Source organism: Neopsephotus bourkii, unplaced genomic scaffold, assembly GCF_033783945.1.
Source record: "Neopsephotus bourkii isolate Nb327-2 ecotype Australia unplaced genomic scaffold, CSIRO-AGI_Nbou_v1 NB_463, whole genome shotgun sequence".
NCBI classification, from domain to species: Eukaryota; Metazoa; Chordata; class Aves; order Psittaciformes; family Psittacidae; genus Neopsephotus; species Neopsephotus bourkii.
The window spans coordinates 278258-301167 of NW_026900965.1; the positions used below are offsets into that span (position 1 = coordinate 278258).

Below are 22910 nucleotides of genomic sequence, written 5' to 3' on the forward strand. Positions count from 1 at the left end.
CCATGGTTTTTCCAGAGAAAGAAACAGAATATGGGGAGGCTCTCACATGCCTATGTTCCCCAGCTGCATGGACCCAAGAAGCCTCTGCTTTTCCAGCTGCAGCCACGGAGAAGGCAGAGTATCCCCCAAGATGAGATCTGTGCTGGAGTCATCAGGGCACAGCAGGGCTGCTAAGAGCCCTTGAAACCTTTAAAAGCAGCAAGGGCATCCAAGAGCATCTCTGAAGATTTCTGCATCTCTGGCCCTTTCTGCAGGCTCTGGTGTGGTACTGCCAGGACAAAAACCCTCCAGTGCTGCCTCCGTCCCTGCCGGACAAGATGCCTCCCTGGGATGGAGAGAGGCAGCCAAGCAGGGCTGTAAGGAGACACCGGGCGCCTGATGAGCTCAAACTGATGCCTTTTAAGGAGCGGCAAAGGCTGAGGTATCCTGGAACAAATCACCAGTTTCTGCATGCTCCAAACCGCACTTTGCGCTCACAGACCACAGTGGCTGTGCCCAGTGGTCCCCACAGCAGCTCAAAGCCATGCTGGGCAGTCAGGGCAGCGATCTCTGGCTGCAGATTGAGCTGGAAAACCCCGGAGCCCTGTACAGTATGTAGAACAGGGACCCATGCAAGGTCTCCATGGCCCCATTGACCACCTCCACCCCGCTCAGCAGGACCAGCTTTTTTCTGGGAACAGGCAGTGGGGAGGATGATGCATCTTCACAAAGCCTTCAAGCCACTGCTGATGCATCATTACCAATGCCCCAATCACTTTGCTCCACTGATGCAAAAGGTTTTGCTGGTCCAGCAGCAAATTTGCTGTTGTCATTCTCTCTGCTGAGCACAGCAGGACCACTAACAGACTGGAGGAGAAAGGGAACACACTGCAGGGGAGCAACAGTGAGACTGAGCTTAGTCTGAAGCACGGATGGAGGAAACTTGTGTAGGTACAGCAGCGAGCAACACCAGGAACAAGGTTAAAAGGCAAGGTATGCATTAAATGCTACAGAGCATCACACATAGCTTCAGCCAAATGAAGAAAAGGAGAAAGCTAGCCCAAAGACAAGGTATCAGGAAGACAAAGAACAAGACTGGGGCCACTAAATACCCAGAGGAGAACAGGTGCTCTGTGAATTCAGGGATTTTGCCTAAGGCTCACGAAGGGTAAAGGAAAACGAGGCAAAAAGATCCCAAAAAGCACCCGCTTCTACAGGGAATAATGGGCAAGTCCACTTTGCTGCCCACAAAGTGTCCCGAAGACACAGCAAGGACATGACCACTAGCTTCCCATGTTCCCCGTGTTACAGATGGCTGGACCGCTCACGCACATGGCTTTCAAGACCCGTGTTGTGCAAGAGTGAAGGAAAAAGCAATTCACTTCAAGCTTTCACATAATAAAATGCCCCTTCCCGCCGTTTTGCCACACTGACCCCCCAGTTAGGGTGGTGGGATGCATGGAGCAGGAAGTGCACATGCACCACTTTATTAGGCAGCAGTGCTGCACGCCTAGCTGAGAGCGGTCACTGTGTACATTTGGCAAAGGATGGAGGAGAGGGCAGACCAGTGTGGGGGGTGGAAGGGACAGCCTGCCCAGCCTGCCATGTCTTGCTATTCCTGGTAGGCTTGTCCCTGCCAGCCTTCTTGCCTGCTGGCACCTTCTGTCTCCCATAGGTAGAGCCAAGCACCCTCATGGTGGCACCTCATGCCTGCTACCAGTTGATTTCTCTCCCTTTTCCAATACATAACCCCCCTCCCTTGCCTCTCCAAGGCCCCAGCTCCAGTCCTAATGTCCTGAGCTCTGCCTGGAGGTAGGCAAGGGCAGTGGGCAGCCAGCGAGCCCCTCTCAGCTCCTCAGGCACAGGCTCCCCCCGGCACCAATCCAGCTGGCAAACCAGCGCGCAAGAGCCCCCCAAGGGAGCAGGACGCAGGGTCCAGCTGCAGCAATCCCCAACAGCGTTGGCTGTGCCCAGCGAGCTGCTTGTGAGCTGCAGGTCCAGAGCCGGTGGTCAGTGTGACTGCGCTCGACCCTGCAGACAGACCAGTTTCAGATGCACCCAGCCTGGAGCCTGGTTCGTGGATGGTGAGTACTATAGGGTACGGATAGCCACCGGGTAGAGCAAGGACATGTGCTCAGCCCCCTTGATGGGCAGCTTGCGGCTCGCATAGTGGTGAATGATCTCTGGCACGCTGTCGAAGGGTGGGCTGTGCTGACCCAGCACGTACTTGTTCTCTTGGGTCCGGGACAGTTTCATGTGCATGAAGCCCTGGCTGCTCCTGCAAGAAGACATGAAGGCAGGGTTAGGGGTGTAGCTGGCCCCAGCCTCCCATCAACTCCTGACATCTCCCCCACCCTGAAACAGGCAACCCAACCATGGCCCTGCCCATACCATCCTGCTCTTGCCCAACCCCCCACAAAGCCCACAACATGAGAGAGAGGTCACAGCTGTCTGCCCCCAAGGAAGCACGGCCATGCAGAGGGGTGTGAGGGGTTGATCCAAGGACAAGAACAGTGCAGAGGCTGCGGTAGGCATGTGGAGGCAGGAGCAGCTGGGACTCTCACTGCAGGGTGACGTAGGGCAGCAGCTTTTGCCCCTCACACGTGGCAACGCCCCTTTTGCAATTGCCAAGGCTCACACAGGAGGACTTCAGCTTACCTATCTCCAGCCTCACCATGGCAGAACAGGATTCTCTCCTTCGGCCCACAGCATGTTGGTCCCCCATCCCCCTCAATACCAACACTGAGGACTCCATAGAACCCACTCAGTGTACTGAGGCCATTTCCTGGCACAGCACGGGCACTGAGCCATGTGAGGCTGTGCAGTCAGATCCTGCCATGAGCACTGATTCCAAGCGACGGGCTAATGGCCCTGTTGCTATTAATTTGCGTCTCTGAGGAGAGCCACAGCCTGTCTGCAGTGTCTGGAATGCACATTAAGGCAAAATATTGATGACTTAAAAGCAGACAGGACCTCATCAGCAATGCTGAGCAGCCTCCAGCGCTGCGCAGGCCAGTCCCTTCCCCCCGGCTGGAGTCGGTACCCATAATGGACAGCCTGGCTGCATTAGCAGAATGGGTTTGCAATCCATTTAGAGCTGAGAGGCAAGGAGCCAGCCCCACGGGAGGGCAGAGTCGCAGCCCCCTGCCAGGAGCTAAGGAAAAGCAACAGCTGGACGCATACTGCATCCCAGTGGCAGGGTGCAGTGAAGAGCTGCAGGGCTGTCCCATGCATGGCACCTGTAAAGGTGCACCTGCACACACACATATGGTCACAGCGCTAACACGTGGAGCTGCCCATGGATGCTGCCCTCAGCACTGCACCGTCTGCAGGGAGACCCAGCCCTTGCCTGTGCTGGCAAATGAGAGGGGTGCAGGAGCCTGGTGCTGGGTCAGTGCCAGTCTGGAGCCAGAGCACTACCACACGGATCCACAGAGCGGTGATGCTGGTTGTATTTCATCCAGAAGTCTTTGTCACAAGCTCAGGCATGTGACCTAGATCAGACCCCTGGAGACATGGCTGAGGGAGCATGCTGCAAACCCGACAGGCTTGGAGCCGGTAGCAGGGGTGGGAGGAAGATAAGAGGCAGCCGCTGTTCCTGCCGAGCACGTTATAGACATGAGAAAAGACCCAAACCTTTGCAGCGTGGCCTCAGCCACTCTCACAGAGGTGCGATCCAGGAGGGATTAATTCTCCAGGTGTTTCAGGCATTCACATTACTACCCTGTCCACAACAGGCAATGTGGGGCTGCCCAGCCTGGACCAGTCAGGAGTGTCATGACAGGGCTAAATCATTCCGGCAACCTGACACACTATGGGTACAGCATTCCTACTGCTCTCTCTAGTGCATATTTTCCTTTAAAGCACCACAAAAGGGCTTTGGGTCAGCATGGGAGCTCTCTTTCAGACCATACCCTATGCTGCACCTCCTTCCTCAATGAAAAGAAGAAAAAAAAAAAAAAAAAGAATAATAGAAATGCAGACAGCCAGCTTACAGGTATATAAAAAGCATCCCAGGGGATTTTCCTTGAACAGGCTCTATAGAGAAAGGTAGTGGAGTAAAAATCACGTTTCTGGTGCTGTGGGCTCACTGCAGTCACAGCTGATAAGACAGGTAATGCCCGAGCGGCTCCTGGATGCACTCCAGTCTCTTATGGGGAGGAGGGATGCCACTGCAAGGCCATGCCCTAGACAAGCATGCTGTTTGAGAACAGGATTTGGCCCTTTTTGTCACAAGGCTAAGGATGGCTAGAAGAAGGAACAAAACCCAAAGAAATGGGTAACCGGCTTGTAGAGAGGTGATGAAAAGGGACACTCATGCTGGTGAGGGAGGAAGCCCCATGAACAATCAAATGCCACCACACATCCTGGCCTATGCCACCCACAAGGTGATGGCCAAGAGGACCTCTTGCAGCCTCGAATATGAGCCAGCCAGCAGAAGCTGTTGCTTCAATGTTGCTTCAAAATTGCTTGTAAGCCATAGCAAGGAACAAATACTGAGAAAATTAAAACATCAGTACAAATTCTGACCAAAAAAAAAAAAAAAAGAAAAGAAAAAAAAAGAAAAGGAGGGAGTCATTGTTTGATCCAAAAGCTAGAATTGCAGAAGGAAGAAAGAATATTTCCCAGCTCAACTTTGGCCCTGGCTTGGTGCTGAAGGCAGAAATAAAAGAGGAAGAAAAGATAGAGAGGCAGAGCAATCTAATTCACAATTGTGTCACTGGGAAATAAACAGGAGGCTGAAATCACCAGGGAGCAATGCAGGTACAGCGAGCACTGAGAAAAAGTATATTGAGAAAAGCATAGGAGTATGTGGCTTGTTGTTGGGCAGAGATGACTGAAGTGCTCAATAAATACTTTTTTCACATCTGCCAGGAAAAGAGCTAAAATAGTCATCCAGCAGAAGGGCAAGAAGGCATCTGATAATCCATCATCTTCAGGACAGGTATCATCTTTCACTTCACACCCCAAGTCACAAAAGAGCTGAAGAGCTATGGGCAGCTCCCCTCTTCCTCAGCAGGACACATGTGGTGATGTTCATGCAGTCTTGGTGCTCAGGGAACCTGGAAAACTTGGGGAGGATGCAAAGAACCCCCCCAAAAAAACAAGCAGAAACCAAGCTCTCTATATATAGATGTATATATATATGTATGTATAAAATGCGAAGGGTGAGGTTTTCCTGCTGGGAAACCAGAGCAGGGTAATTCCCTCTCTACAGTGCTGCTGAGCAACAGCTTCAGTGGGCTGGGTAGGCAGGGATGGGCACCTGCATCTCCATGAACAGTCACACAAACTTTCTTTTCTCATGAAAATAAGCTAAAAAAAAAATAAAAATGGGTGACAAGCCAGAGCTGGAAGCTGTAACCAGACACATTCAAGTGGGCAGTGAGGCATATAATTTTACCTGTTTGAGGGATTACTAGCATTGCCAAGGGAAGAACAGTGTGCCTCCAGATCCTCAAGCCTTCCCAGGACATACTTTTGCCAGGCACCAAACCAAAAGCTTGTGACACACCACACAGAAGTGCAGACTTTGTATTCCAGCCATTTCTGACCACGCTGTGGTCATCTCAGTCACCCCATCAGCACAGGCATACGTTTGCATGGGGCACCCACCCATGAAGGGTCACCTACGTTACCAAGTCACCTCTGCTGTGGGTCCACCACCCCCCAGCCTCATCTGGGCTCACTCACTTCAAGGAGAGGGAGAAGTCATTCTTGCTGGTCTCGCTGTTGCGCACCAAGTAGCTGGCCTCCTTGCACAGCCTCAGCAGAGTCTCTGCATCCGTCCGGCTGATGGCCCCATGGTACCAGCTGAAGGTTGGAGAGGAACCAGATGTGCCAGGCAGAACAGACACCCCAGGAAGGACCCTGCCCTGGGGCAGCAACAATTCAGCACTGCTGGAACCTCCCCAGGGACAGCAGCCACTGTTTAGGAGGAGGGATGTGGGTGGCACCACTGGGGATGGGGAACAACGCGCAGGAATTCCACCAGGCAGCTCAGGGGGGTTCAGGGGGCACATGGGGACACCACAACTGCGGGATGGGCAGCACGGACAAGCAGGCAGAAAGGTGAGGCCAGGGAAAAAGAAAGAAACAGGTCTGCCCCAGGCCTCAGCATGGTGCAGCCACCAGGATCCTGGAGCAGCTGCCCACAGCAGACAGGACTCACCACTGGCTCTCCAGGGGCAGGGCAGGGTCAATCCTCTCCCCAACAAAGGGGCCAGGCTCGGCGATGAGCGTCTTCGTGCTTTTTAGACTGCTGGAGCCGTGCCTCAGGGCAGCCCTGGCCTTCTCCTCCCTGCAGGGTGAAGTGCGACCATACCCCAGCCCCTCCGATGGACCTACAAGACAGACACACGTCACACCAGCACCGGGGACCAGCGGACAGGCTGGGCTCACAGCTTTCCCCATGTGGACAGAGTCAGCAGAAAGAGCCACGTCACATCATGGTGGGACACATTGCGCTGCCCTGTCCCCTTGTCCTAAGCAAGGGAGGGCAGGGCAGAGCAGCTATTTGACTGCTGTTCGTTGCAGTGCCCCAAGACAGACAAGGCTGAGTCCCCACCATGTCAGGACTGAGGTTCTCACAGCACCTGAGCCCCTGGAAATTATTTTGCAGGCAAGTCTCAAAAGCTTTTTCCCTTTTTTCAAAATAAAGGCCACAGAGATGCTGCGAGGGCTGGAGCAGCTCTGCTCTGGAGAGCTGAGAGAGCTGGGATGGTTTAGTCTGGAGAAAAGAGGCTCCTTAAGGGGAGACCTTAGAGCAGCTCCAGTGCCTAAAGGGGCTGCAGGAAACCTGTAGAGAGGCTTGTGACAGGGGTCTGTAGTCACAGGCCAAGGGGAATGGCTTGAACCTGCCCGAGGGGAGACTGAGCTGAGCTCTTAGGCAGAAGCTCTTCCCTGTGAGGGTGCTGAGGCGCTGGCACAGGGTGCCCAGAGAAGCTGTGGCTGCCCCATCCCTGGCAGTGTTCAAGGCCAGGTTGGACACAGGGGCTTGGAGCAAGCTGCTCCAGTGGAAGGGGTCCCTGCCTGTGGCAGGGGTTTGGAACTGGATGAGCTTTAAGGTGCCTTCAACCCAAACCATCCAATGATTCTTTGAAATGCGATCAGAGATTCACCCGTTGCAGTAGATTTACGTGAGAAGCAGTAAGGAGAGGCTCTCCAAGCTTGGGGAAAAACAAACAAAAAAACATGAGTGGGTAGCTGAAGCTGGAGAGGTCAATCCATTTGGAAATGATGGATACATTTCTGTTGGCACAAGTAAATCTCCTGAGGTGAAAAAAATAATTCCCCAAGGAATGAAGGGAACATTTTGACTGCAAGGTGCCTTCCCAGTGCAGCTGCCTGCCCAGCACTGTCCCAGCCACAGGCCCTCCTGTCCCAACAATGTGCAATGGCCTGGTGAGCAGCAGGGGGTTAACTGAGATGCACCCCAGAGACCCAGCCTCCCACTGACTGTTATTTCCGTGTGGGATGATTTCAACATTAACAATATTGTTTCTCCCTCCTCCAAAGAGTTCATTATTGCTCCCCTACAGCACAAGCCCCTATCACACAAATGACTTATCGATCAGGCAGAGCTGCCTTGATGCAAGGTTGCCAGCGGCTGGTGCATGGAGACAACAGTCTCCCCGGAGGTTGCTGAGCTCAGGCACTGCAGCTTCTCCAGGCTGACAGCTTCCCCCTCCTGATGCTCCCTGGCTGCTCAAGGGGGAGGCAGAAGCATAGGATGATGAGGCCACACTGCTGCAGGGCAGAGGCAAAATATTACCCTGGGAGGGATGTTCTTTTTAGCAGGGCATTGCCTACAGCGGCTGTTTGAGGGAAAGCTTGTTTGGGCCCTGTGCAGGTGAGCAAGGTCATCAGCTTCCCAGCAACAAGGAGAAAAGAAGGCAGCTGAAAGCAAATCCAGCCAAAAGACTCTGCAACATAGCATGGCTTAAAATCCCCAGAGAAAGAGATGCCCAGGCACTAGGGCTTGACAAGCCCTGCCTCTGCAGTGGTCTGGGTTTTCACTGGCCAGGCTTGCCCTTGCACATAACATCCAGGCTTCAATTTAATCACATCACCCTAAAAATTGGAGAAATCATTAAAAAGCCAGAAAATCAAACCAGTAAAGTGTGCTGGCGGCAGAGAATCATCATGTTAATGACTCAGAAGAAATGCATTGCACCTCTCAGAGAGAGGCAGAGGCATGTGCATGATTGAACAGGATATTAAAAACAAGCCCCTAGGAGGAAGATGACATCCTCCAAGAAGTTCAAGTCACCCCCAGACAGGGAAAGTAGAAAATGAGGCAAAACTCTGACAAGATAAACATAACACAACAAAGCAAGGCGGGGCAGGGGAGGGGGGAAAGGGAAATACTCTGTTGCTAAAACCAGGTAAAATGTCAAACTAATGCGTTCATCAGGGGCAGGATGTGTGTCAGAGTGACTGCAGGGATAAGAAATGATGGGGGAAGAGAAGAGGCTGAGGAGCAAAGAAATTATTTTTTCTTGACACCTGCATTCACTGCAGGAAGATCAGGAAGTTTCCCTCTGCCAAGACCTCTCTCTTTTGGGACTGATCTGTTTGTAGCATCACTGCAGGTTTGGCTCATAGCCCCACAGTAGAGCAGCCACATCACTCTTGAAGTCTCACTATGATCAGCAGCAAAATCAGCTGTCACGTGCAACCTCATGCTCAAACCCACCTGGGAGACACCAAAAGCCATACTGTTTTTTCTCCAGAAGCAATGCAGAAACCTGGGTAACTGCAGATAAGGAAATCAGCCATCTGCAGCTGGCATGTCACAGTGTCTACACCAGGAGCAGTGCTAGTGAAACTCAGGCAAACATGGCATGCTGGGGTGCAGAGGAAAAGTCATGTATCACAGGTCCACCACAAGAGCAGCAGCCCAACCCCAAAAGTCTGGGTGGTTTTCAACAAAGCTCCCACCTAACGCTCTTGGCAAAACCCTAATCCACATTCACCACAGCGTAAGAGCAACGTCCTTAAAATTTTAATAGGAGGTTAAAAGAGAAGCAGCAATATTTGGCCAGGCTGCCAGCAGGATACAAGGGAGGATATATATGGGCGGCTCTGCTACTGGCACACACAAAAAAGGCTTCACAACAAAGCAAACCTGAGATGACGGAGCATACCTGGGAGATACAGCTGTTCAGGATAGGAAAAATGAGAGTGTAGAATCCGGAAGGACCTTCTGTCACTGAGCAACAAAGTAATAACACAGTGGAGGAAACAGAGCAGAAGTAAATGACAAAGTGAGGCTCAAGGGGAAAAAACAACCTCAACTTCAGCGGTTGGATCTGAATTAGCTGCTACCACACCTTTAAGGGATGCGGATATTAAGAGTCACAAGAAAACATCAGCTAAATGCTCAGAGCAGTTGTCAAAAAGACTGTAAAAGCAGCCATCAAACACTGGGAATTTGGAGACAAGGAGAAGAGAAGGTAGTAACTCTGCCACCAAATAATGCCCTGGTACAGCCTGACCACTGCATGCAAAGAGGCATCACGGAGCTAGAGAAGATGCAGAAGAGGCGAGGACAAATGTCTGGCATTCAGCACAGGACAACTGAACAGGGCAGGAGGAGCGGGGGAAGGCGGAGAAGAAAGGTGGGTGTCTGGCAGTATCTGCCAGGCCTGGGCAAGATAAAAGAGTTGCAGCACCTCGGTCATGGTGAGCACCAGACAGTCCCCCTGGATAACCCACTGTCACCCAAGACCCACCATTGGCGTCTTCGTAGCCGGGCTGGCCATGCTGCGGAGGGACAGAGGCACCAGCCTCACTGTCCGCGGGGCTTTCACTGCTGTCGAGCTGTCCCACTGGCGGTGGCCATGGCAGGTCTTTAATGACCTTGATTTCAACTGGATGGGGGGAGAGGGGGATTAGCAGGAGAAGAGAGAAAGAAAAGAGTTTAGAAAAAAAACCATCACCAACACCAGACCCATGGAGAAGGAGTGCAGTTGCTAGGGGAAAGACCTGTTGTCCTGGGTTCAGCTGTAGCAGTCATTTTTCTCCTTCTTAGTAGCTGGTGCAGTGCTGTGTTTTTGACTTTAGCCTGAGAACAACGCTGATAACACACTGATGTTTTTAGTTGTTGCTAAGCGATGTTTAGTCCGATCAAGGACTTTTCAGCCTCATGCTCTGCCAGTGAGGAGGGGCACAGGAAGCCGGGAGGAAGCAGAGATAGGACATCTGGCCCAAACTAGCCAAAGGGGTATTCCATACCACAGCATGTCATGCTCAGTATAGAAACGGGGGGAAGTTATCTGGAAGGCCCAGACCACTGCTCAGGTCAGGCTGGTTATCAGTCAGGAGGTGGTGAGCAACTGCATTGGGCATCACTTGTGTTTATTGTTTTCTTTTCCTTTTCTTCTTTTAGTTTTATATTCTCCCCTTTGTTATTTCCCATATTAATAGTAGTGGTTTTGTGTTATACCTTAGCTACTGGACTGTTCTTATCTTACATTCTCTTGATTATCTTCTCAATCCCTCTGGGAGGTGGGGGGGGGAAAGGGAGGGAGTGAGCGAGTGGCTGCATGGTTCTGGGTTACTGGCTGGACTTAAACTGTGACACCTATGGACTAAATTCCTGGAACCTCTATGCCAGCTTGGCCACCCCTTCTCATCCACAGCACTGAGCAGGAACAGGCCCAACATGGGGCACACTCCCAAGGAGAGACCTTGCTCCTCCATCAGATTTCCTAGCCAAACTTCTCTGGAGCAGGGGCAGCCTGCAATCCCCCCCATCCCACATACACATCCATCCAGTGGACCTTGACCAAGCATTCCATTGCCATCTGTCCTGCCCATGCATCTGTCCTGCCCCAGGTGCTTCACAACCACCCCATGGGGTCCACATCCCCCTGCCAGGCACCAGTAGGTTGCTTCCTTGTGTTGGTACTAGCTGCCCATCAACAGGGGTCTTGCAGGCCCCCCAAAGGGGAAGAGGGCCAGCAGAGAGATTCTGGCACAGAAGGAGAGGAGAAATGCACTGCAAGCCACAGCAGGACTTGCTCTGGCTCCAGAAGAAAACAGGCAGCAGGTTGTAATGTGGCCCAGGGCATAGCAGCCTGACTCCCTCAGGACTCGGAGCAAGCCTGAAGCACCCTGGGGAGTGCCCACATGCATCCATGTGCAAGCCAGACCTGTGAACACTCCACCTACACACAGGGACATCGAGCAAGGCAGCTCATCTGCCCAGATCTGGAGCACAAACACCTCAGCACAAACCTAACACACCAGCACACTGTGTTTCATGACGGAGCCCAATAAACTGAATCCTCAGCACAGCGTGCCACAGTCACCGACCCTGTACCCACTGAGTGCAATCCCACAGCATGAGTAGATGCCATGGCGTAGAGACAGCAAACACTCACAGAGCCCAAACCCAAGAGATGAAAGAGTCCCAAGACTCCACGTCTCTGTCTGCCAGCATCTCTGCACAATGCTGCTGGCTTGAGCACCTTGTGCATGCCAGCTGCAATTTAAGCATACAATGCCACAATTAAAATGCATCCTAGATAAGAGTGTGGCAATTAGCCAGCACCGCAGAGGAGCCAGTGCTAATACCCAGCATGGATTTCCTCATTAACAAACACAAACACCATCGATCCTGCAGCACAGATGAATAGGTCAGGGGCCTGGACAATCACCTGGCCAAAGGCTCCAGGAAGATCCTCCTGCCCCAGTGAAGGAAGGATTTGCTTGAGCCCAGGGTCAAACCACTCCTCTGCAATTCAAAGCTCGGGTGGGGTTAATTTGCACCAGAGGCTGTGATCAGCCAGCAGAGGGAAGGGGAAACAAGAGATGGGCACTGGACAGTCTGCCAGGCAGCTCCATCCACCACTCCACCCAGCCTGGCTCCCAGCTGAAAAGAAACAGCCTTTCCAGGTTCATGACTGCTCCCTGAACCACAGAAATACAAAACTCAACACTACTGAATCCCCCAAAAAGGAATATCAAGGAGCCAGCTTCCCCCCACTGCAAAATGCAACGCAGCATCAGCTGCTTTACAGCTACTGCCATCTCTCATCTCCCATCTCACCTGCAAAGGCTTTGGAGATCCGCTCCTTCTTCCACTCCCAGGGCTGGTCATACTCCTCTGGTGGCCGCTCATCATCCTCTGGCAGCCGGGACTCCCTGGGCCTGGGGCAACCTGGGCGGTCACCATCCATGTCCAGCCCTCCAAGTACAGGCTCATAGGGAGTGTCGTAGAGGTGCAGTGGCCGGGCAGGAGCCTCCCGTAAGCCTTTCTGGCGGATCTCTAAGAAGAGAGGAGTGAGAAGACCATGAGCTTTTTGCCCAGCACACACGGGGCATGGTCCCTGGAGACCTGCTGGATTAAAGGGCTCAGTTTCACCTGAGGGCAATGTGGGGTAGGGAGCATCAGTGATAGAGACTGCCCAAACCTCCAGCATGTGCCCACCAGAAATAGGGGAGCTGCTGGGCAGCTGGGTCCTGAGCAGTCCACAGCAGCAAGATGCCTCTTCTCCCACAGTACAACATACCCACTGTTGGGCAGCCCCTCAAAGTAGGGTCCACGGGGACAGAGCACCCCAAAGCCCAATTCCCTGTGAGCAGCAAGGCCAGGTTTCTTCCCTGAACACCCAGCATGGTTAGTTTAATAAAATGTTCTTCCCTCAAACAAAAGTTTCCCACAAGCAATCCCTTCACCACTGGCTGATTTTTTCCAAGAAATGCAATGGTCTGGTCCAAAAAGCCATATGAGCTTTCCAGAAACCACTCACTCCAGGAAAATCATGGAGCTGCAAAACAAAGCCAGAGCCTGGAGCATGCAAGCAGTACAGTGACCCTGCAGGAGTAAGAGGGATGCCTTCAGGAGCACATGCTTGCCCCTCACCCGCAATAAACAAGCTGTGGCCAAGGCCATGGCGCACAATGGCATGGTCTGGCCCAGTCCAAACTGAATTAAATAGCTCCACATCCATCTTAGTTTTATGCCTGATGCATCAAATGTCAGGTCTCTCCTGGCTCAGCCTGGCAGGCAGGCACCGTGGTCCTGGGGGGCAAAATTGAAGGGATAAATACTGAAGTACTTTCATTGCTGGATAACCCTCGTCAGTGGCCTCTGGCTATGGCAAGCTCATCACACATGGCTAAAGCTGAGAAAATCTGCCTACAATGCGGCCATGCACCACACCACAGCAACTGTCCAGGTTTGCTTTGCCTGGGGATCACAGTGCTGTCACAGGCTGCCAAGGAAGAGAGTAGGGCGGCAAGCAAATTGACATGGAAGCGACCAGGGGTGCAAAGAGTTGCCTTTGGACAGAGCCTTCCACCTTACCAGCCATCATCTTCTGCGCTTCATATGGCTCCATGTATCCATCATTCTCTATCACCTTCTCCAGCCCTGCCTGGCTACCTGCCACCTGCGCCGCATCAAAGGGATCTGCGTAGTCCTCCAGGACAGCCAGCTGAAAGAGGGAAGGTGGAAGGGTTAGGGTCCTCCCTGCCTTTTCTGGGGACAATCAGGGACCGGCTGAAGCCCCTTAAAACCTCCCCATGAGCTCTGCTAGCAGCAGCCAGAGCAGCAGCACCATGGCACCCCGCAGAGCAGGTGCTGGCAGCCGGTGGCTCTCCAGGCACTGGCACTCAGCTGTGGAAATGCTCCAGCCTTTGTCCTGAAAGCTGGAATGGAGCCAAGCAGAGCAGAAGGCAGCCCGGCCTTCTCCCTTACCATCAGCTCAGCACAGCCAGCGCCATGCAGATGCCCCAGCCAGGCCCCCACCGTGGCACGTGCCTGCCGGCAGTGCCACCCCCACCACGCTGTACAGATACTCTCTTTGTGTGCAGCCACCTTTCCTTGCCCTAGGCAGAGAAGGGGCTCAGATCCCAGGACAGGGGTGTCAACCGGCACTGACACAACTGGGAACTCACTGGTTATTTTCCAGGGCTCCTCCAAGCTCATTTGAAGATATTTCTTAACAAAAGACCTAAGAACAGCCTATGGCATCTTCTCTGCTCCCTCCAAGGCCCCCACAGCATCCCCATACATGTCCCAAGTAGCGTAAGACAGGGCTCCTTTTGGAGTCACCAGGAAGCAGGACCAGGAGCCTCTCAAGTGCCACATCAAAGAATGGCACAAAATGCCTGAGGTTTGCTCTTGCTAACAAAAAGGAGGCGATCCTGAAGTAGGATATGAGGCATGTCCCAGCGCTTGATCCTCTCCAGCAATGGAGCCACACATCTGCTCCGGCATCTCAGCAGCTTCCCAGCCTGGAGCACTCCATCACACAACACTGCAGCCCCTGGAAAGCCTGGGGCTCTACATCCCACCTCCAGCCCCAAAGCCTGGTCCCAAAATAGGGCCAGGCAATGTTTCCAGCAGGGTCCTAGTGTACCCAAGCACCTTTATTTGGTCTGCTCCCCCACCAGGCTGCAATTCCCAGACTGGACCATCTGGCAAGATAGGTTTTGCCACCGCAACACCAGCTATGCAGAGCTCCCACAGAAAGAACCAAATGGCCCAAGCACGGTGTGGCAGCTGCTTAATCCTACCTAGTGCCTGTCCTCACCACCATGCTGCCCCCGCTCCTGGCCAGCCTTGGAGACCAGAGCCACTCACACATTCCTATCCAGCTCCCACAAGCAGCTTAAAACAAAACACTTCTTCCTCCTTCCTGTGCAAAATGGCCTACAATGGCCTCAAGAAGCAAAAGCCAGCAGGAAAAGGGAACAGGAACTGGAGCTGTAAACACCTCCACACAGCCTTCACATCCTTCTGAGCTGTGGAACATGGTTCCCCCCAATCCAGCTCACCACTGCCTCCGTAAGTGCTCCCGTTCTGGGCTGGCAAATGCAGTGGGAAGCCGGGATAGCTCTCCAAGGCCAGTTCCTCCATGCTGGAGCACAACCGAGCAGCAGAGCATCATCCCCAGAGCAAAGCCTGCCAGCAAGGGCGAGTACATGGGGGGGGGGTCAAGCATGGGAGCAAGCAGATGCTCTCACCCCTCACAAGGGGACAGATGCTGCTTGGGGTACCAACCTTCTCCGGATGAGACGAAAAGAGCAAAACCTCCCACTGGCTCTGCAAGAAAGGTCCAGGACAGGGCTGCAGGAGCAGCAAGTCCCTGGCTTTGTAGCAGGAGACAGGAAACCTGCTCCATCATCTGAGGGAGATGTGGCACCGCTCAGGCTCTGCCAGGCACTGGGGCCACCAAGTGACAACGCTGAGCCCAGGGGAGCTGCAGCCCTTTGCCTGCCACCACTGGGGAGAAACCCCCCAAGGGAAATCTAAGTCACTGGTGACTTTTACAAACGCTTGGTCACTGGGACATAATGCTCATAGAGAGGAAAGATGAGTAACAGCAACAGCAAATTCACTGCAGGAAGCCCCTCTGCTTTCTCAACACCCTTTTCCTCTCCTGCCTGCAAGACGGGTACTTCCCATTCGCTGCCTGCAAGATGCAAAGGGCAGATCAGTGCCTGCTGTTCCAAACAGCCTGGAGGTCCAGTGGGCACCCACGCCTTGGAAAGCTGCAAAAAGGCTTTTGCTCCACCCCAATGACATCCACGGAGCACAATCCCCTGCACACTTATTCACATACATACTGGTGCCAAGGGAGGCAGGAGCATGCGGGCAGGCGTCCCAACACACACACACACGGGCTTAACATGCAAGCACCTGTGAGGCAGCACCGATGCATACCCTCTGCAAAGAACTCTTGTGGCTCCAAGCATGATGTGGAGCTTTAAAACACAGTTTGCTGACCCTCCAGGACTCAGAAAAGGATTGCCTGCTCATTCCTCCCACCCCAAGCCCAACCTCCCACATTCAAACCTGCCACAAACATTTCCTACATGCATTTTGCTAGAGACATAGACCTGACTTGCTGCTGGCACCAGTCCTGGACCCTCCCTCTCCCTCCCCATAAATAGACAGCAGCTTCAGACAAGACAGGGCACCAGCAAAGCAGCTCAGAAGCTGAAAGACTCCTCTGCCCACGGCTGACATCCTCCCCAACCAGAGGAAAGCCCTTTCCTCAGTGCTTTGGTCTTGCTTCCAGGAAGGGGGAGACAGCTCCAGCAAGCCCAGAGTGGTCCCCACTCAGATGCCTCCAGGTCTAGAAAGCAAAGGATGGTGGAGAATTCTAACACATCTCTGCTGAGACCCCTAAAATTGGGTATTTCACTTGCTGGGGGACAAAGAGGCATGCAGCAATTAGGCTCTACACAGCCAACACAATGTTTGCTGGGTTTAGCTCAGACCCAAAGCAAATGGCTCAGATCAAGGATATGAGTCTCTGAGCCCCCCAGGTTTGGTTGGGTTTTGCCACACTGGCAAACTCCTCCACTATCTCAAGGATGACTTTTCGTAGGAGCAAAGTCTCCCCACTGTAGGCTGCTAAGAATGTAAACCCATTCAGTTTTTAAATGGTCAGATGTTACTGTGGAGAGCCATGGAAAAGGCAGGAAGGCAACTCCTGACTGTCTGCAGGAGCAACTGCATCCTCAGGATGCATAATCAAGCAAGTGAGAACAGAATCCCAGGCTCTGAGGCTGGAGGCTGCAGCTAGTGCTGGGAATGGGTGAGGGCTCTTAGGAGGCGAATGGCAGGGATCACGCAATTACCGACTGCATCCTAATGCCCTTGCATGTGGGACCAAACTAAAGTTGCCAGGAAACTACACCTCTGACATTTCCTAATCTGAGCACTGGACTTCACAAGCCACGCAAAGCTCTCTGCTGCAGCCACGGTGCACAGAGAGCTGCCCCAGTGCAGGCGCCATGACTGCTGGCAAAACAGCTCAGTGGGGTGCCCCAGACACCCCCTGCTTTTTTTAAAGGCCAGGCATTTCCATGCTTCACTCACCTCCCATATCACAGAGGAAGCCACTCACCACCCAGCTTATCACAGTGCATCATGCAGATGCTTAGGTACCGATGCATTGCCTGCTCCTACACAGCACAAGCTCTATTAGATTTGAAACTATTTAGGTGCAAAGCAAAGGCCTGACATGTAAAACCACAATACCAGGGTAGCTCTTAGTGTAGACTAGTCCTTCAGAGAGCAGCCAGGCACATCTGGCACTCGGACACATGTCCTCCTTGCACGCAGGAGTTTTTCATGCATTTATCAGCTGTGGCAATGCACTCCCAGATCCCTGGTGCTGTGCTGAGGCTGGCCTCGCTCTACTATTTATGCCAACAGTAAGAAAAAAAAAGGAAATCAAAAGACCATTAAGGTGAAGGACCACATCATCACCAGGTTTTTATGCTGCCCGTCACAGAATGTGACACAGTGGCTCTCCAAGATGCCACAGCAGAGCTGGAGCTCTTCACCCCATCTTGCCCTGGAGATAAAGCATGTTTGGGGTCCCCAGGAGATTGCTCTGTTTAATGCTGGAGCTGCTCTAACTTATATATGAACTCAGTTCATTCGCTCTGTCAGGTGCAAAATCTCCCAGTTTCATGTATCTTGCACCTTGGCTTTCAGCGGATGCCGAAGCCAAACCCAAAAGCAAACATAGTGCTGGCCTTCCAAAACAGGTCTGGTCTGCAGCTCACTGGGGCAGGCAGGGAGCCCAGGGCTGCACCCATGGCATGGGAGGAGGAGCACGGGGTGGACAGCACCACATCGCACAGGATGACTCAGTTCAGGGAGGCTCTTGCAGGAAGGACACACGCCCAGGAGCTTCCTGGCCAGCCCTTCCCACACCCCACGGCACCGACCCTGCGCACCCGGCAAAAACACCAGTGACAGGTACAGTGGGCACAAGACAAAGATGTCCCCGTGTCCCAAGACAGATCCCCAACCCAGTCCCTAAGCACGCTGCATGCCATGGGTGCAGGTGTTCCCAATGCAGGGAGGTCCCTCATCACACCTTTCCCCACTGCATCCTGGTGGCACTGCTCCTTGCACTCAATCCAAACACAGCAGAGAAGACATCTCCAGGGTATCCTCGAGCCATACAGGGCCAACCTGTTGTCCACTGCTACAGGGAAAGCACTGCCCAGACCAAGCAGATGGAGAAAGGCCTGTGCTGGTCCCCAGCACGTCCAGCAAGCATTTCTAATGGAGCAGAAGCCACTGCAGAGCTCATTCTAAGCGCATCCCCACAAGATGTTGGAGATTCCACACAAGTCAGAAAGATGTGACTCATGCTATGAAGGCAAAGTATTGCATGGCCCAGGCAGGAAGGGTGCCATTGCCAAGATGTTCCTGCCCTGTCTCCAATGCTCCAGAAAGGGCAGGACAGCTACAGTGAACACAGGGCTTCTAGGGAACATGGTCAGTCCCCCAAACTCAGCACAGAGCCCATACCACAAACTACAGAGCCTCGGTCAAACCACACAACCAGGAACTGATAGCTGCTCCTTCCACTTCTGCTCATCTTCAGTCTCCCTCCCTGGAAGGGCTGCACAATTTATTAGGCTGATTTTCACTGTCAATCATTAGCAAAAATCCTCTCTGCTCCAGCAGTCTTGCCTCTACCTAAAAGTGTACTTCTCCCTTCACCTTCAGCATCACCACAGCTCAAGGCTTACACCTGAGGGCTTTTCGGAGTCCCAGTCCCCACAACACATGGGGCACAGTGCCCATCACCTCTTCCTAAGAATGGGAGCACAGAGGCCCCTGCCACAACCACCATCTTGGCTTAAAGAGCTCAGCAGAGGCTTCAGGCCACCCTGCCTTCCCTGCTCTAGGATAACTTGATGTTGTCTCCAAGAGCAAGGGCCACAAGCATCAGTAACCCCCCAGCAGGCACTTCCATCCTCCTGGACCACCTCCAGAGATAATCACCGCAACCCTGCAACAACTGGAGAACCCTCCCACTGCTCAGCCCAATGTCAAGGCCAGCAGACAGAAGCTGCAAAGGGTGCTCAAGCCCAACAGTGATGCTCCTCATTGTGGAACCTCCACAGCTCCTCCAGGAAAACTGTTCTAATGGACAGTTCCATGCATTATCAAATATTCCCACCTTATGTCCAGCTTCACACAGCCTCCATAGCTCTGCCAGTGTCCATCACGTACTGAAGTCCTGAAGAATTAGAACCTCCTCTCCACGGAGACACGCAGATCAGGAGATTAATCACCACGTACCTTGGATAACATGAGGGTCTTCTTCGGCCTAGTGCTGTTAGTGGGATTTCCTCAAAAGTATCCCAGCTTTTGGCTTTTCTCTAAAATTTCCAGCTTCTTCCCAGCCCCCAGACACCAGCACAGCCTGGCGGTACCATTGCAGTACCCACTCCCTTGCAGCTCCTGCTCACCCCTTTGCCTATCACAGTCCGAGTTCTTCCTATGACCACCACCTGCTCCTGGTCCCTCTGATCCCACACCATGTGTTCCAGAGGACAAACCATGCAGCAAACCACACACCACCACAATGGCACCTCCGGTCACAGCTGCCAGTGCCCTCCTCCTCTGCTGCCCGCAGCGGCCACTTTACAGGATCCTGGCTCAAAAGGAGGTTTCTGCCAGGCCCCTCCAGAAACCTCCTAAAAGCAACTGGTCAGTATTAGCAACTTTCCAAGATCCACCAGCAACAAGTTTTTCTACCTGCTTAAAATACTCCCGAGCAGTTTGCTCGGTGCTCGTTTCACCATGCCGCTCGGCAACACAGGACCACGGAGGGGATGGCTGTACCCACCGTTCCCTCCACCAGCCGGATCTGCAATCCCGTCGAGTTCACTCGACAAGCCCCATCTTGCAGGCGGCAGCGCCAACGGGCTCCTGCCTTTATCTGTGCAGTACCCGCACCAACCTCTCTGCCAAGAGGCCGGACACCGACGGCCGCAGCCGGGTCCTTGTGCAGCTCAGAGCCTATCTCCCTACAGGGAGCTTCTCCCCGGCTCCTGCCTCCCGCTGGGGACGTTTCTCCCGTCCTTTTCAACACTGGCAGAGCCAGGCTCCGCTTTCTCCCCTCGAGAAGCCGGCTGGGAAGGGGCAGACAAAGAGGCGCTGAGGCTCCCTGACAAAGCAGCACGGCAGCTCGGGGGAGCCGGCCTTGGGCATGGGCAGGCCCTCGTAAGCGGGCAGCGGGAGCTCCGCGCCGCTGGGCACAGAGTGGAAGGAGGCCCAGGGACACCGGCCCCAGCGTCGGGGGCCGCTGGAGAGAGTCCTGTGATGAGGGGCGCCTTCCCCGGCTGGAGGTTTCACCTCTGCAGAGTGCTCAGCACTCGGCTGCAAGGAAACGGCGAGACGGGAAAGGGGAAGGTGGCCGGCAGGCCCCGCGCTCCCGCACCTCAGTGGGCGACACTTCCTGCTGAGGACCGCATCTGCCTCCCGCGGGAGCCGGAGGAGAAGCCGGGGTCGCCCGGCAGCGCCGCGGTGCTGACGTGTGGGCAGCATGTCGGTGCTGCCGGACTCAAAGGGAGGACGCGGAGCTCGGCCGTGGCTCCTGCCGCCGCAGGCTCCCGGCCCTCGGACTCCACCTGCCCCAGGGGTCTTTGGCCCTGCTCCTCGCAGCGGGTGCTGAGGATCCGGCGGGGTGAACCGGAGCATCCCCCACCCATGGGGCTGGGACACCCCAGGGAGCGCGGCGGGGTGCCCGTGCCGGGACACTCACCTCCTGCGGTGGCTCGTCGGGCAGCTCAGGGCCTGCTGGCGGCGAGCTGGGGGCGGCGGATGTCAGTGGCGGAGGCGGGGGGCTGGCGGGCACCTTCTCCACCGGCTCCACCTTGATGAGCCGGTGCTTGGGCGAAACGTACCGGGGCCCGTCGGGGGCGGCCGGCGGAGGCGGCCCGCTGTAGGGGTCCTCGAAGTCGCGCTCCTTCTGCAGCCGGTAGGCCGCCACGATGTCGGGCTGGGCGGCGGCCAACGGCTCGGCGTCGCCCCCGGGCGGCGGGGGCGGCTGCGGCGGCGGCCCGGCGCGGTAGTCGGGCTTGGGCGGCGCGGGGGGCGCGGGCTTGGCGCTGCGGAAGCCCAGGTGCTCGCGGAGCCAGCGGGCCATGGTGCCCACACACTGCGGGGCCCCTCCGGCCCCGGCCCCCGCGCCGCCGCCTCGCTCGGAGCCGGCCGCAGCTCCGCTCAGCAGCATCGGCGCTACCGGACTGAGCGAGGCGGCGGCGGAGCCCGGGCCGGGGGGGGAGCGGGGGAGGCGGCTGGGGGAGGCGGCCAGTGCCACCTGCCGGAGCCGCCGCGCCGGCTGCTCCGAGCGGGGCTCCCCCCTCCCCCTGCGTCTGCCCCGCTGCCCCGGACCCGCTCCCCACGGCCCGGCACGGCCTCCCCGCTGCCTGGCCCGGAACGGCGCGGCCCGCCTCCCTTGGGGCCCGCCCCGCACCCCCGCCGCCAGGGCCGCCTACCGCCTCGCCTGGCCCGGCCTTCCCGGGCGCTCTGGGCCGACCACCCGCGCTCCCCAGGAGGTCGCTAGCGCTCGGCTTGGGCCCAGGGGTTCCGCGTCCCGCCCCGGCCCCGAGGGAGAACCCGGCCCCCACGGGCCCCCGTCCCTCTTGCTGCGGAGACCGGAGCCCACGGGCCTGACCCGGCCGTGGGTGATGCCGCCGCCGCCAGCCCCCTCCAGAGCATGGCTCGGCGCTGGGAGAGCAGGAAAGGTGCCTGCAGAGACACCGGGAGGAGGGACACCGGGGATGCTGCTAACGAGCCGGAGCAGTACGGGGTCCCTCGATGGCAAACCCACTGCCTCGGAGGCGTGCATGAAACCAGCCCCGTGCGGGACCCGCGGAGCAGACGATCCCAGAGAGTCACCAAAACACCAGGCTGGCACCACGGACCTCCTCGAAAACAGCGCGGGGCCGGATCGAGCAGGGACAAGCAGGGGAAGGTGCTTGGGAAGAAGGCTGAGCCACGGCTGCGTGCGCAGGGCCGTCAGGGCAAGCCTGCAGGGCTGGGGCCCAGCACATGCGGGGCCAGCACAGGAGCCAGAGGACATTACCGGGGGTACAGCCCTGACAGGGCTGGGTTTGCTGATAAGGGGACAGTGGTGATAATCATGCTGACCAGGGAAGTAGCATTGGAAGCAGTATGTCAGAGCATGGCAGCGGAGGCCAGGGCTATCATAGGGAAAACAGCACGCTTACAAATGTTCTGACTGTAACCCTGTCACTAGCTGCCACCACCAGTGCCCACTACCCAGGACCAGCTGTTTCCTTGTGTCCTCCTAACCCCCAGCAGGCACTGTGCACTGCCCTGGCTCTAGACCTATGCCCCTGAATTCTCCACACTGCTTCCTGGGTGCACACCATTCACCAGACCTGATCCCAGCACTGTGCACAGGCCAAATCCCCCAAAGGTCATGGTCAGCCGTACCTGAAAGGGACAGGGCCAGAGGCAGGATTCTCGGAAAGCAGGACCACCACAGAGGTGAAGCCAGGAAGAGGTATCCAGGAAGGGGGGGAGAGATGTCACAGTGTGGTCCTGCCTGTCTTCACACCATGAGCCAGACTCCTGCCCCACTGTGGAAACAGATGTCGGGATGTGGCTGTTGGGGTGCCTGCCACAGGGAGGAGGGGATGCCTGGAGAGAGAACTTCCCATGGTGACCACCCTTCCTTCCAGCCCCTGTGCAGGAGAAGAGCTGGGATGGGGCTGCTGAGGATCTGAGCCTCCTGCACCAGCCTGGCATGGCATCTGCCAAACACGTGCCAAGTGAGCTCACTGAGTTCCAGATGTGTGGATTTATTATGTGCACACTGGACCCAGCCAGATCTCCCAGGTCCAACCAAATGTCAAGGGAGCTTCCTCCTAGGGAGAAGACAGCCATGGCCCCAAGAAACCAAAACTGGAAATTTCAGAGCGTAAGAAATGCAAGACTCAAAATGCATCAGGAGAGAAAGTGTCTGCCAGGAACAGAGTGAATACAAGGCAGTGTTTGAGATCTAAAAGCAGACCTCAATCCCAGCAGAGGGGGATGATGAGATTGTTATTAAAATGCAGAAAAGACAGAGCTTCCCAATAAATCTGTGTGGCATTTGGAAGGAAGCAGGATGCAAGGC

The 22910-nt window shown here is 55.1% G+C and overlaps 1 protein-coding gene and 1 long non-coding RNA gene across 6 annotated transcripts in view; one reads left to right on the forward strand and one right to left on the reverse strand.

The window, feature by feature from the left end:
• The window catches only part of LOC133210459 (uncharacterized), a 103377-nt gene extending 88299 nt beyond the window's left edge, over positions 1-15078 (forward strand). For both annotated transcript variants that reach the window (XR_009724941.1, XR_009724942.1), the window contains one exon: positions 15063-15078. This is a non-coding gene — a long non-coding RNA (uncharacterized LOC133210459). The remainder of the gene's footprint in view (positions 1-15062) is intronic.
• Positions 956-21166, reverse strand: SHF (Src homology 2 domain containing F). Of its 4 annotated transcripts, XM_061349837.1 has the most exons (8): positions 20526-21142; positions 13298-13427; positions 12038-12256; positions 9717-9854; positions 6152-6323; positions 5674-5793; positions 5246-5295; positions 2123-2257 (listed from the first exon to the last, which is right to left on the reverse strand). In XM_061349837.1, the coding sequence occupies exons 1-7, from the start codon at positions 20994-20996 to the stop codon at positions 5283-5285; spliced, it is 1263 nt and encodes a 420-aa protein (XP_061205821.1). In that variant the 5' UTR covers positions 20997-21142; the 3' UTR covers positions 2123-2257; positions 5246-5282. The 4 variants fall into 4 exon arrangements, with proteins under 4 accessions (XP_061205819.1, XP_061205820.1, XP_061205822.1 ...); XM_061349835.1 differs by lacking the exon at positions 5246-5295 and having other exon boundaries at positions 956-2257; positions 20526-21135; XM_061349836.1 differs by lacking the exons at positions 5246-5295; positions 9717-9854 and having other exon boundaries at positions 956-2257; positions 20526-21143.
• Positions 21167-22910: the final 1744 nt, after the last annotated feature.

Bases quoted from the DNA above. Each gene is read 5' to 3' on its own strand.
- SHF (XM_061349835.1), bottom strand. From the start codon at position 20,996: ATGCTGCTGAGCGGAGCTGCGGCCGGCTCCGAGCGAGGCGGCGGCGCG. The intron at 13,428-20,525 runs GTGAGTGTCCCG...TCCCTCTTTCAG, and splicing joins CCGACGAGCCACCGCAGGAG to CTGGCTGTCCTGGAGGACTA. The intron at 9,855-12,037 runs GTGAGATGGGAG...CCCCCCATCCAG, and splicing joins GATCTCCAAAGCCTTTGCAG to TTGAAATCAAGGTCATTAAA.